General features: G+C 40.6%; 1 protein-coding gene across 13 annotated transcripts in view; it reads left to right on the forward strand.

Annotated features, from left to right (window-relative positions):
• Positions 1-14,578, forward strand: part of FRMD4B (FERM domain containing 4B) — a 323,079-nt gene that overhangs the window by 268,268 nt on the left and 40,233 nt on the right. For all 13 annotated transcript variants that reach the window (XM_058728806.1, XM_058728805.1, XM_058728811.1 and 10 more), the window contains 2 exons: positions 10,145-10,228; positions 12,301-12,366. In XM_058728806.1, coding sequence (XP_058584789.1) covers positions 10,145-10,228; positions 12,301-12,366 — 150 coding nt within the window. The remainder of the gene's footprint in view (positions 1-10,144; positions 10,229-12,300; positions 12,367-14,578) is intronic.

Consider the following 14,578-nt stretch of genomic DNA (forward strand, 5'->3'; position numbering starts at 1 on the left):
TGTTTTATGATGTGTGTATTCTATTATTCTATTGCTAGGTTCCCCTTGAGCCCTTCTGATTCAGCAGGTCTGGGGCAGGACTCAAAAATTTGCATTTCTAACAAGTTCTGAGATAACACTGATTCTGCTGGTCTGGGGACTGTGATGTGATAACTTCTGTGTTTGTTATGCTTGCGATTTTAATGTCCCCTTACTAGGAACTGGCAGAAAGAAATTTGCCATTAGAACTCCCTCGTTATTAAGTCAAGGAGCTAATAAACCAGACTCTTCATAGAAGACCAAGTTCAGAGATAACTGAAAGAAATGCGATTTTTTTTTTTTTTTTAATTAAAACAGGGTGGTTTGAAGGCGTTCTAGCCGGTGAAAAACCACTCGAAGTAAACTGATAACATACCTTAAATTGCTGATCACCGTGTGTTAATCAGTCCAGTAGACTGCTCAAGGAAGTTCCTGTTTATACACAGTAACCGATACCTTTTAATAATGACATGGCTAAACAAGCTATCATCCTTAAATCCTGGATCCAGCAAGTAGTTGAGTCGGCACATACTCCACCATGTAACCGACATTGTGTGCACTTTTTCTACCTAGTATGATCATGACCATGTCCTGGTCGGTCAGTGAAGTGCCTGGGTTTCAAGCAAGCGTAGATAAGGAAGTAGCTTATCATCAGGGTCTCTACAGGGCAATGCCCAGGAGACTAGCAAATGTTTTTAATTAGCACAATTCCTAATGACTGCAAATCTTTAGTTTGCATGGAACATAGCATTAGAACTCCCAGCTGTGACAGCTTGCCCAAGTCCCTGGATGTCCCTTTTCACACCCTTTTACTTACTTTCTTTTTTCCCCCTTATTTAATTTCTGATGATATTTAGACTACATGGTAGACTTAATCTTGAGTGTTTGAACAGGCATTAGCTACAGTGTTTTTACGTTTACATGTACATTTTTTAGCAACATATTGTATCGACCCAGGAGTGTTTTTTTAATTATTTATTTTATTAAATGTTTTAAAGTAATCTCTATGCCCAATGAGGGGCTTAAGCTCACAGCCCTGAGATCAGGAGTCTCACGCTCTACCAACTGAGCCAGTCAGGTGCCCTGCATATACATTTTTATGAAATACGGGTTTTGAGTTATATATGGAGAAAAAGACTCCAGCCCTAAGTTACTTTTTAAATAGCTTAGTTTATTTTTTTGTGTAGTAAAGTTGCTACAGTCATTTCCATTGGGTCCTTGTATTTAACATGTGCTCTCTAGGCACTTTTGCTTTGGGTTTCAGCTAAGGAAGAGCTTTAGCATCAAAAAAAAAAAAAAAAAAAAAAGAAGGTTGGGGCTGGGGCTTGTTTTTTCGAAGTGTCCTAGAAACCTAGGGATGCCCCTACACCAAGCACAGACGGCCGCCATCTTCAAGGGAACTCAGTGATTGGCCTGCTCTGGAAAGCAGTAGCACAGTTTGCTAACTGCCTGCACTTCAGCCTCAGAATGGCAGGTGGCTGGTTGTCTCTGTGAGCATGTGCCCAATTAGCCACAAACAGGTGCACACATTTGCTGGGGGTGGCTGTTGCCACACAAGTGCTCCCACGGACACAAAGGGTGGCCTCAGTTTTGCCAGCCACGTGGCTTTCTCAAAAATGAGTGAGGTTGGCACATTCCTACAGGGTTTTTGAGGTCAGCGAAGAAAAACAAGAGCCCAAGACAGGGGGCTTGAGAATGCCAAAGGGAATCATCGCCTGAAAAAATAGTCACATTGGCGAAATGGTGGGTCATGGGCTGCTTCCTCCTAGAGAGCTGTCAGAATTGGAATCTGGAATACCTAAATGGAGGGCTTCTACCTAGGTCATCAGATGAAGCACACCCATGTTTTTCAATGTGACATCTACATTCCTGCCAACATGATGAAGAAAAGCAATTTCTGGTTTAGTTACTGAGAAGTAACAAGTCCTATAGATTTATGAGTATTCTCTCTGGCCAGGACCTTGAGAAACCAGTCCCTGTTGGCAATTCTGGTCAAGTGCATCTTTAAAATAACATTTCCATTGCCATTAAGGTCAAGAATGCCCCGTCAGGGTGAGTTCATTCAGTGCTGGAGAAAGGCAGAGACATCTCCATCCAGGGCTGCTCACCTCCCAGCTGCTCTCAGACCCTCCCTCTGGATTCTCAGGTTGATCCTGATTCATATAAACTGAGCCTCCTTGCCCTGCCCTGCGCTGCCTGCCTGCCTGCTTGCCAGCCGGCTGGGAGGGACCTTCAAGCTCAGTGGATCCACGTGGCCTCAGGCTCCCAGGCAAATTCCCCGGCTGAGGCTGAGTTCTTCCGAGGGTGAACAAAGAAGCTCTCAGCTATTGTCAGTCCACTCAAACGTGAAATCTTTCTTGGTCCTAAACTCTGAAAATGATCAAGATTAACCTTAGAATAATGTGCCCTGGTTTCTAACACCCTGGTTGGGTTCCCTTTTTGGTTAGTAAGTTACAGCCTCTTGCTTTTGTTGGCCACTGGCGCCCTTGGCCTCTACATGACAGTGAGCTTGCTCTTCAGTTCCTCGCTTCCACCCGCTCGCCACATCTGATTTAGTTTTTGATGTGAATTATATCACACAGAAGAATGCATAAAACAAGTAGGTTTGGTTTAAAGAGCAAATTCGAAAATGCACACCCACATGGCCACACCTAGGGAGGAACGTTGCCAGGATCCTCTAACCCCTCTCTCCCCACCCCACCCCCCCATTGTGTACTGTGCCCCTTCCCCTTCAGCAAAATCCTCTTTCCCTAGAGGTACGTATTTTCTTGTTTGGCTTTATACTTTTACCACCTACATAAGAATCCCTAGTTTCACGTGGCTTATTTTACAACATGGGATCGTGAATTATTTTGGGTCTGGCTTCTTTTTTTACTGTTTGTGAGTTTCATCATGTTTGGTGAAGCTATATATGTTTGCTGTATGGTATTCCATTGTATGAATACACTACAATTCTATCATTTCTATTGTTAGGAGATATTCAGGTTGTTTGTCTTCTTGTGAACTGTGCTGCTATGAAGCTTATTCTTTGGCATGAGTTTCTCTAGGGATATACCTAAGAAAAGATCTCTGGGTATAGGGCATGCAAATTTCCAAAATGATCGGACCAGTTAACATTCCCACTAGCAAAGGATGCGAGTTTCTATTGCCCTACATCTTTGTGTAAACTAGGCATTGTCGTTGTTGTAAGTTTGGCAGTCTGGTGCTTAGTGATGATTCACTGAGGGTTTAGTTTGTGTTTCCCTGAGTACTTATGAAGCTGAATACTTGATTCTGGCTGCTGGCCGTTTGGATTTCTACTTCTGTGCACTGTTTGCTGAAAGGTTTAACCCATTCTTCTGGGAGGCTGCCTGCCTCAGCCATCTTTGGGTCCTTCTGGTACTCTCTTTTAATGCTTATAGCTGATGTCCACAGCTCAATCATCTCAGTATTGGTGGTGGCTTATTAGAAATGGACTATTAAATGGGTTCTTACAAGAAAACGATGTTATGTATTCACAAGGAAACAATGTTTTACAACAGTACAAATGACTAAATTTGAAGGGACAATAGGAACCTTTTTTAATACAATTTAAAAAAAAAAAAAAAAGCTTTGTTCTTTCCTGAGAATATAATCATTTGGGATGATCCAGATTCCACATTTGTCAAAATCATTTATGTATCTCTTTTATTTTTGTACTACTGACAATTTGCACTGTTAATACATTTTCTAAAACTGGAAACCAAATTGAATTGCTGAGAAAGCATCTCCCTGTTCATTCTGTACTAATCGTGTATGTCACAAATTGCAAAGCAACAGTGATGGTCTCCAGTATATTTTATATGACCTGCACAGCATTTTAGCTCTTATTTTCATTTTTTGGTGGAGGCAGTACTTTAAAATTCAGATATCTTACATAAAACTCTGAGATTTTTGCCTTAATTTTCGGAAAAAAGAATGTAACCGTCAGGCAATAGTGGATCCACATTCCCACATGGCAAAAATCACCTGGATCTAAGCGATGGCTCTCGATCAGCAGTAGAGTCTGATGGTTTTCCCCCCATATGCAATCTCCTTTTTCCTCCACGGTACTAGAGTTTTTAACTAGACATGTGGCTGCCCCAAGTGAAGATTAGCTGTTGCAGTGTCTTTTCAATTAGGGGTAGCTGTATGATTGTTCCAGCCAATAGTCTTAGGAAAGGTGGGCAGATTTCATGTTCGGCCCCTAAAGTAATAGGTTTGTAGAGTAATGTTGTTCCTCTACCTGATGGCTGAACTGTGGACATGGTAATGGGCTATCTTGGACCCTGTGAAGGATAGCAATACCCCAGGAGTGGTGAAGCAACAGTAGACGAGTTTGGGCCCCTGAACACTGCATGCCCTTCTAGGACTGACTTTTACATAAAGGGAAATTAATTAAAACGTTGATCTCTGTCATACACAGTCAAGTCTCCACGCTAAGTAATATATCAAATGGGCAATGTTTTCTTCTTTTCTTCATAGTCACCACCATCCCCCATTGTGTTTCTGTTTCTCATGCTAAGTTTGACCTGCCTTTTTTCAGCTAGCTTAAACAGTTGGATTTCTTTTTTTTTTTAATTTTTCTTTTTTTTTTTAATTTTTAAGTATATTTATTTTGAGAGCGAGAGAGACAAGTGTGAGTAGGGGAGGGGCAGAGAGAGGGAGAGAGAGAATTCCAAGCAGGCTCTTCACTGTCAGCACAGAGTCAAATGTGGGACTCCAACTCAGGAAACCCTGAGATCATGACCTGCGCTGAAACAAGGAGTCATACACTTAACCAACAGAGCCACGCAGGCCCTCCTGACAGTCGAATTTCTAATGCCTCTCTCACTTGACTCCTGATAGGCATTTGTATCTAAGATGTACTTGTATTCTGATATTTATAGTCTGAGAGTGACACAGGAGAGTAATTCTTTAAGTCTAAAAGATACAATTTAGAAGTTTTAGGGTTGAGGGGCACCTGGGTTGGTTGGTTCAGTAAGCCTCCAACTCTTGATTTTGGCTCAGCTCATGATCTTGCAGTTCAAGGCTTTGGCCCCCTCGTCAGGCTCTGTGCTGACAGTGTGGAGCCTGCTTGGGATTCTCTCTCTCTCTCTCTCTCTGCCCCACCTAAGTTGAGCTTTCTCTCCAAATAAGGTTAAAAAGAATAAATAAGCTTAAGAAGAAAAAGTTTAAGGGTTGAATTATCAGGAGTTTTATAATAATTCAAGTCAGGGTTTCTCATACTCAACATTGCTAACATTTGGGACAGGGTAATTCTTTGTTGTTAGGGCTCTATCCTGTGTAATAGATGTTCAGTAGCATCCTGGCCTCTACTCAGCAGATGCCAGTAAGGCCTCCTTTCAACTGTGACTATAAAAAATGTCTTAAGGGGTGCCTGGCTGGCCCAGTTGGTGGAACAGGAGACTGTTGGTCTCAGGGTTTAAGTTCGAGCCCTGTGTTGGGTGTGGAGATTACTTAAGATTATAAAATACGGGGAGGCACCTGGGTGGTTAGGTCAATTAAGCCTCCGATTCTTGATTTTGGCTCTGGTCATAATCTGATGGTGGTGAGATTGAGTCCCGCATCAGGCTCCACACCAGGCATGGAACCCACTTAACATTCTCTCTCCCTCTCTCCCCCTCTCCCCCCTCCCTCCCCGTCTCCCTCTCCCTCTCTCCCTTTCCGCCTCCCCTCTCCCTCTTCCTCTCACTCTCCCTCCCCCTCCCTCTCCCCCTCCCTCTGCCCTGCTCACAGGTGCACAAGCCCGCTCATTTGTGCACTCTCTCTCTCTCTCAAAAAAAAAAAAAAAACAAAACTTTAAAAACAATGTCGTAAGACATTCCTGAATGTCCCCCAAGGGGCAAAACTGCATAAATTAAGAACCACTAATCTAAAGTGAATTTCTTTCTTTTTCTTTCTTTCTTTTCTACATTAATATACCTTATTATTTTAGAGCAGTTTAAGGTTTCAGAAACTTGGGGCAGGAAGTCCAGGGAGTTCCCATATACCCCCTCTTTCTTGCCCCTCCTGACGTCCCAGCCGTTTCCCTTATTATTAACATCTTACTTTAGTGTGGTTTGCTTGTTACAACTGAATCAATATTATTACATTATTGTTAACCAACGTCCATAGTCCAATTGGGATTCAGTCTGTATATTGTACAGGTTTACAAATGTTAACAAATGCATAATGTCATGTGTGTCATTACAATATTCAGAATAGTTTCACTGCCCGCACATCCCTGTGCTCCACCTGTTCAGGTATATACCTTTTAAACTCTCCTTGAAATGATCCCTAAGCTGCCTCCCTATTAATGCACATTTTAGTTGCTTCCTGGTGATTGATTAGTACCCTAGCCGTCTTAGTGAATGAATACTCATTGTTATTTAGGATACTGGCCTCTGGTTAATCTTTGGTTGTATGTTGATTACTCAGCCCCCATGTCCAGATGAATAACGTCTTATCACATCTGATAACCAGGGCGATTCTGATTGTCTATAGTAGTCCCCACTTACCTGCGGTTTCACTTTCCACGGTGTCAATTCCCCGAGGTCTGGAAGTAGATGATCCTCTTCCTGACGAATCATCAGAAGGTCAATAGTAGCCTAACACTAGGTCACAATGCCTGTCATTCACCTCCCTGCATCTCCGCATGTAGGCATTTTGTCATCTCACATCCCATATGAAGAATGGTGAGTATAGCACAGTAAGATACGTTTAGAGAGAGACCACATTCACATAACTGTTACAATGGTACATTGTTACCCTTGTTCTATTTTATAATTATTTTTAACCTTTTACTATGACTGATTTACAAATTAAACTTTATCATGGGTATGTGTGTATAGGAAAAAACATGTTATGTGTAGGGTTTGGGACTATCTGCAGTCTCAGACACCCATTTGGGTTCTGGGAACGTGTCCCCCGTGGATAAGAGGAACCATTGTATAGTTAAAATTACTCTTGAAAATTCCTTGAAAAGATGACATATTAAAGACCAGAGTTTATCTTCAATAAATTCAACACAGGTAGTATTTTTCCCATGTTGAATCACATAGCTGTTTCTTTAGGTAGGCTCTAAACATGTAAGTTGCTTGTGTTTAGCAGACATGTATTAAATGCTTAATACATGTTTACAAAATGCTAGAAAAACCTCAGTGTTGTGAGATGCTGGTACTTTGAGGACACAGGAACTAACACCTTCTTGAAGGGCATCAACTTCAAACTTCCGGTTCTGCATTTATTCTCAACCATGAGCTTATTGAAAAGAATGATGGATAAAATCTCTCCCTTACTTCTGCCCCCTCTCTCCTCTCTCTTTTGGCTGACTACTCACATAAGTTAAAAGCAACTCCATCAAATGACGTTTGTTTCTACATGCTAGGTATGCAGTATATACTCTATACATATTTGCTGAAAGAATAAATGAGTCTGTACTGAATAGCAGCCTTCACTCTGGTGAGTCTTAATTGCTACAAAATTAACTATAATCCAAAGAAGTAAATGAACGCTAGGCTGAGTTCTTGGAACATAGCATATAGTTCACATAGACCCAGAAGGTAACAAAACACATGTAATTGGTGGTGATGATTAATAACAAAAAGTTATTTGTCCTTAGCTTCTCATTTTAGAATATGTACATGTATCTGCTCTTCATAAAAAACTCACAAGCCAACTTCTTTGAAAAGGAAATTGAATTTGAAGGACAGAGCATAAAAGAAATTATTAAGAAAAATAAATATTATTACTGGGAGTTAACAGATGACCTTTAATATGAATAAATCGGATTGTGGTCTATTTTGGTTTTCAGGAAGCCCAAACCTGTTTTCCGAGATTGTCAATGTCGTTAAGCCGTACTGCTTAGATTTCAAATGAATAGAGAGATTTATCCTTACGTAAGAACAACCGAGTGACTTCTTGCTTCCTGTAGTCATTTGTAAAGCCGGATCTTTCACCTCTAAGATGAACCTTAAGGCCACAACCTTCGTTTTGAATGTAATGTTGACAGGTGCAAATCATGGTGTCTCGAAGCGAGGGGATACTCCACTCTATCTGTTCTTAGTGAAAGAGAGTAAGTGTATGTATAGGTTGCTCAGTGGCATGGTCAGGAAATGAGATGGTAAAACCAAAACACAACATTTCTGTGGACATTGACGGAGAGCCATGTACACCAAGCCTGATGTGGTGACAGGATGAGCAATTTCTAATACGGCACATACACTGTGCCTCAAACAGACCCTGGCCGCAGCCCGTGCTCGGTTTCCTGGGTTAATCTGTGACACTTGATATGCAAGTGTTGAATGAATGCTTCCGGAAGAGATTCACTTGAAGTTCAGTGTTCCATCATCCAGCCGAGACATTCATCTCTTTGAATGTGAATCACTGAGGCGAACCCCCAGGAAGCTGGTGTGAAAATGCATAAATGATGGATCTTGAAAATGATTGGGTCCGTGTTTTCCTTTGTAACCAGGGGGTGAGGGTGAAGGGGAGCTATGCCTTGCCCAAGATGAGAATGTGCTCTCTGGAATGCCACTCCGAGGGTCTGTCAGGGAATCAGGTTATGGTCTTGTCATTTTTTGTGAATGTTTATTTATTTTTGAGAGAACAGGAGTGGGGGGGAGGGACAGAGGATCCAGAAGCGGACTCTGAGCTGTCAGCACAGAGCCCGATGTGGGGCTCACACTCATGAATCACGAGACTGTGACCCGAGCCGAAGTGGGATGCTCAGCCTTCTGAGCCACCCAGGCACCGCCTGATCTTGTGTTTTAAAGCCAAGCAGACTGGGTTTGCCTTCTGGCCTCTCTACATAGTGGCTGTGAGACACTGAGTGAGGGGCTTACTTCTGGAAGCCTCTCCCTCTTACCTGTAAAGCATGGGTAATAACAGTACCTACCACCTGGAAGGAGTCATGGTGAGACTTAGGTCAGGTATATAATGCCTAAAAAGTGTCTTGCGTGGTGCCTGACTCTCCACAAACGATAGGTTCTGGGAAAGAGATGAAGCAGTGGACAGTTGAAGAGCTACCAATGGGCTGATTGATGGATGCCAGTTTGGTCAGGATTTTTAATAGCTGTTCATGTACTTATCCCAGGCTCTGATAGACCCCAGAGAGTCATGTCTGTTTTTTCATAGACTACCCTTAAATACTTGGGGCAGTTTTTGAGAGGACCAGCTATGACTGCATCGTATTACCTGTTCTTCCTTCTGTTAAGTTCCATGAAGACCACACCCCTCTTTTTTTTTATTTATTTATTTTTAAGTAAGCTGTATACACCCAACATGGGGCTCAAACTCACAATCCCGAGATCAAGAGTTGCATGTTCTCTTGACTGAGCCAGCTGGGCGCCCCCCAAAATTGTCTCTTTTGACAATTAGAATGTTGCCATGTTACAGTGAGATAATAGCTGACCTTAACGAAGTACATTTTTAATTCACTTGATGCAATTTGAACGATATCTGGGGTTTCATTAGACACACGTTTTCAAGTCCTCTTCTTTCAAGTGTTTTTCACAAATGGCCAACTTGATCCATTTTATTTCAGAGCATGGTAAGGAAACAACAGACAAGTAATAGTAAAGTCTATACAAACCTTTTTATTGAATTGATACCTTTTATGAGAAAATGATGATACTATATGAGTGGTTTTATGATAATCAATATTCCAGCATGGTGAATATTATGTGCCACTGAAGATCACTATGAGAGTGCTATAGGCACACAGAGAAGGTGTGTAATAAAATTTGAAGAATGCTGTGTGAAAATGGAATATGGAATATCCACAGTTATAATAATAATTAGATGGGTCCTGAGTTCAGTCTCATAATAATTAGGTAACAGAATAGCTATACATAGAAATATACAATAAAAATAGCTGCAGGTTTATCAGGAGGGTAAGGAAAATGGGATTATGGCACCTGAATACTGTTATTTTAATTTTTGTGTGTGTCTTTTTAAAAACTTCAAAATGTCACATGGTTCGGCGGGTTGTCCTTTGGGGGAATTGAATCCGTAGCCTTATATGTGCTGACCGCATTTTGCTAGAGCCTGGTGTAGTGTCGTTACTTATCAGATTTCATCTAGTGACTAGCTCGGATGATAGTTTAGGTAACAGTGACTGACATTACTGCATTACTCTTCTTTTCAGTGATGAAAATGCCCGGAAAGACTTAAAGACATTACCAGCCTTTCCAACCAAAACCCTTCAGGAACATCCATCCCTGGCTTACTGGTAAGCCAAAGCATGACAACAGGTGACCCCGTTGTCATAGCCTCCATTGAGAACTGCGTGCTTTTCAGGAAACTAAAAGAGATATGAGTGCAGAAAGTATCAAATCACATGTGTCAGGGTGACCATAAGTAGACTTGATCCTTTCCATGAAAGGGTCTTGTCAGAACTTACTGGCGATTGTTGTACCACGAATGTAGTCATTAGTGAAGAGTGGCTGCATGCTTTCTCATTCGCACACGCAAAAAGTCTGTATAGAATATGCTTTTAAGGGAACATAATGCTCAGTACGTGTGCAGTCACTGTGTGATGTGGCCTTAATCTAGCAGCGTGTAATATACGTGTTATAAAATACAAATTTCCCCGGATAGAGGTTTTCTCACTACCCAGAAATTACCTGAGTGAACAGAGGTTTCTCCCATGGTCAAAAATTGTTGTGTATTTTGAGTGATTCCGTTTAATGAAGCCATAGTACCCATTTTCCGTTCAACATTTTTCCTGGTAGGATATGTTTTTCCCCCTTGAGTTAGTTACAGCCCCTTTAAATATAGTTTCCTTGATTTAGGGCTTTGAATCTTGAAAATAGTTTTACTTTCCATAAAAAAAATGGATTACAAAATAAATATTCAACATGAAGAGTGGTTTTTTTTAAGTTCATTTATTTTGAGTGGAGACGTGGGGGACCAGCAGAGAAAGAGAGAGAGAGAATCCCAAGCAGGCTCCACACTGGCAGCACAGAGCCCAACACAGGACTCAAACTCATGAACCATGAAATCATGACCTGAGCCAAAATCAAGAGTCAGACGCTTAAGTGACTGAGCCACCCAGGCTCCCCCATGAATAGCTTTAATAATGGAAGTTGGACTGCAGTTCCCAAATAAAGAGTGAAAGTGTGTACTGAGGCTACATTCCTTCCTCAGTCTGGAATCTTCCAAACAAATCATGTTAAGTGATAGTTTCTTAAGAAAAGAAAAGAAAAAAAAAAAAGGCCTTTTACCACTGATTACTGGTTGTGTAGAGATAAAAACATTTATCTTTCTAGGTTATATTTGAGATATGATAGGTATCTGAAAGAAAAGAACAGTAGCTCAGTGACAGCAAAGGTGACAGACTTCAGGGGTGCCTGCGTGGCTCAGTCGGTTAAGCGTCCGACTTCGGGTCAGGTCATGATCTTGTGGTTCGTGAGTTCAAGCCCCTCATCTGAGTCTGTGCTGAGAGATCAGAGCCTGGAGCCTGCTTCAGGTTTTGTGTCTCCCTCTCTCTCTGCCCCTGCCCCACTTATGGTCTGTCTCTCTCAAAAAATATATAAAATAAACATTTAAAAAAAATTGTTTTCTGAAGGTGACAGACTGCAGCCTAGTTCTGCCTTTCTCGCCAACAAGTTGTTTTTTTTTTTAACTTTTTTTTTTATTAAGTAATGTCTGCCTCCAATGTGAGGCTCAAACCCATGACCCCAAGATCAAGAGTCTCATGTTCTACTGACTAAGCCAGCCAGGTGCCCCTCCAGTCAACAAGTTTTATGCTGGGACAATAATGAAGGGTTTTCTCTGAAAACATTGTGTCCCCAGGTAGTGAGTGACAAGAGAGTGTTTTGGATTGTACAAGACTCAGAACAGTTTTAATCCTTTCTAAATCTTCATGGATAATTTTTAAAAATGTATTTAATACTTGCTGATCTCTTTTTTTAAGCCTTTTAATTTCCCTAGCAAGGCTCACTACTTAGCATTTAGTGACATTATTTTGTATTTGTTTTGTCCCATTCAATTATGGCAAAAAATACTAGTTTTTCATTTGATAAATTGAAATCCTGTTCTTTTCCAATAGATTAAGTTTTAAAACATATTAATATATTATATAGCATATAAAATTTAAATCAGAAATCATGATGAGGTAGTCCTGTCTGAGGTTCAGAAATCCATGTTCTACAAAAACAAAAGTCATCCAGCTTCTGTATCCCAAACAGGTTAGTGAAGGCATTTTTCTTGTTTCTCAATAAGCCACCTGAGAATCTTGAAAATGAGTCTGTACCTCATATAATCATACATTGCCATATTTCTCATTTGCTTGTTTCACAGTGAGGACAGGGTGATTGAGCATTATTTGAAAATCAAAGGTCTGACCCGGGGTCAAGCTGTGGTTCAGTAAGTATCTGTCTTTCCTTTTGCTTAGATATAATCTTAATGTCTCCTGTTTGAAGAAATCATCTGAAATGATTTCTGTTGTATATTTTGTTTGTATATAGTCCCCATCTGGTTAGAAATACCTTCATATGAATTATAAAATGCCTTGGGTCATTCCATAGTTAATGTCATCAATTCAGAGGCCTACCAGTGTCAGGCAGGTAGCAAAAATGAGACATGTAGGCCAGGTGTAGGGTAATAGGGAATGGTGGGGATTGAGGTGATCTGGAGAGCTATTACCCTGGGTAGAGGCAAGGTGATTCAGCTCCGGAAATCAGGCCTAATGTCAGACCTGATACTGTCTAAGAAGTACTGGAAATTCTGATTTTTAAATCCCAATTTAAACATTGCAAAGCAATTTTAAGAAAATTTTATTACAATCTGAGCCAAAGAAAACCTATCTGGAGGCCATGTGTGGTTGCCTGGCTTGTGACTCTATTTTGGGTGGAGCATACAGTGTTGGTGTTGGGTTGTCTATATCTTCATGCTACCAATAACGGACAGTGATATATTTCTGCATTTTATTCTATTTTTTTTTTAGTTTTTATTTTTAAGTAATCTCTATACCTAATTTGGGGCTTGAACTCACAACCCAGAGATCAAGAGTCACATGCTCTACCGACTAAGCCAGCCAGGTGCCCCTATTTCTGCATTTTAGACTTATAGAGTAACCATTCATTTATTAACAATAGTTCACAAGCTACGTTAAAGTTTTAAAATTATAAAAAACTAAATTTATAAATTTAAATTTTAAAAATTATAAAAATGAATATAGCATTATTGCTCTAGTAATTGTAGAATAACTTTTATGGCCATAGACGTTCTTGTAAAAACCTGCGGGAATGTCGCTCCGAGCACGTAAGAACCAAAATAAGAACTTGGAGATTGCTATTCCTCTGGCCAGTGTGTAGATTTCCCTCACACCTCCACCACTGGCACTAATCTCCTTTTCATCACAAAACACCCTGTGATCTCCAAGGCAGAAATCAAAAATTAGCAGTCCTGAAATTGAACCCTTGACATTTGAACTCATTGTTCCTGTTTTCTGGGAGGGACAAAAGAGGTGTAAAAATTTTCCCTGAAGGATTTTAGGTTAGGCTAATGAGCATGTTATGAAGTGCCGTTGCTTAAATGCAGAGTCCTTTTACTTCCCCTGATCATTATCGTTGTGGTTCCAAATACTAGACTAACTTGGTGGCTAAAGCTCTAGACGGTGGAATCCAACTCTCTGTTAGGATCTTGGCTGTGCAGTGTACTTGTTGAATGTTGTTGGCACATTTACCATTAACCTCTCTCTCTTTTCTTTAATGTTTGTTTATTTTTGAGAGAGAGAGAGAGAGAAAGAGCACAAGCAGGGGAGAGGTAGAGGGGGTCAGAGGATCCTAAGCGGGCTCTCTGCTGACAGCAGAGGGCCCAAGGCAGGGCTTGAACTCACAAACCGTGAAATAATGACCTGAGCTGAAATCGAATGCTTACCGACCGAGCCACCCAGGAGCCCCCATTTACCTAACCTCTTACATTCATTTACATATAGGTCATTTACTTTTTAAAAAGTATCGAAGTATTAATTACAAAATCCAGAGCAATTGATATTCAAAATGGCATTAAAAAGTCCACTTGAGGGGCGCCTGGGTGGCTCATTCGGTTAAGTGGCTGACTTCAGCCATGATCATGATCATGATCTCGTGGTTGGTGAGTTGGTGCCCCGTGTTGGGCTCTGTGCTGAGCTCTGTGCTGACAGCTCACAGCCTGGAGCCTGTCAGATTCTGTGTCTCCCTCTGTTTCTGTCCTCCCCCACTTGTACTTTGTCTCTCTAGCTCTCAAAAATAAAGAAACATTTTTTAAAAAGTTAAAAAAAAAAAAGTCCACTTGTACTAAACAGGAACCTCAAGTCTTTGTGAACAGAGAGGAAGTCTTACACAATATAATTCACTCCATAAAACCTTAGAAGTACACAATAAATATTTGTTGAATTAAAAATAGTAAATAGTAGCATCATTAATTTTTATTTTGGGGAACACATTTTTTAAATACAACAAAATTGTATATACAGTATATAATAAAATTCACCCTTTTTAGGTACATATTTCTTATTAGAGTTTAGACCTAAGAGTAAAGCATATATTCCTGAGAGTTTAGTAGTCAGTAAATGGGATCAGTTTATTTTTTTAAC

The sequence above is a fragment of the Neofelis nebulosa genome, chromosome 4 (genome assembly GCF_028018385.1).
Source record: "Neofelis nebulosa isolate mNeoNeb1 chromosome 4, mNeoNeb1.pri, whole genome shotgun sequence".
Classification (NCBI taxonomy): Eukaryota; Metazoa; Chordata; class Mammalia; order Carnivora; family Felidae; genus Neofelis; species Neofelis nebulosa.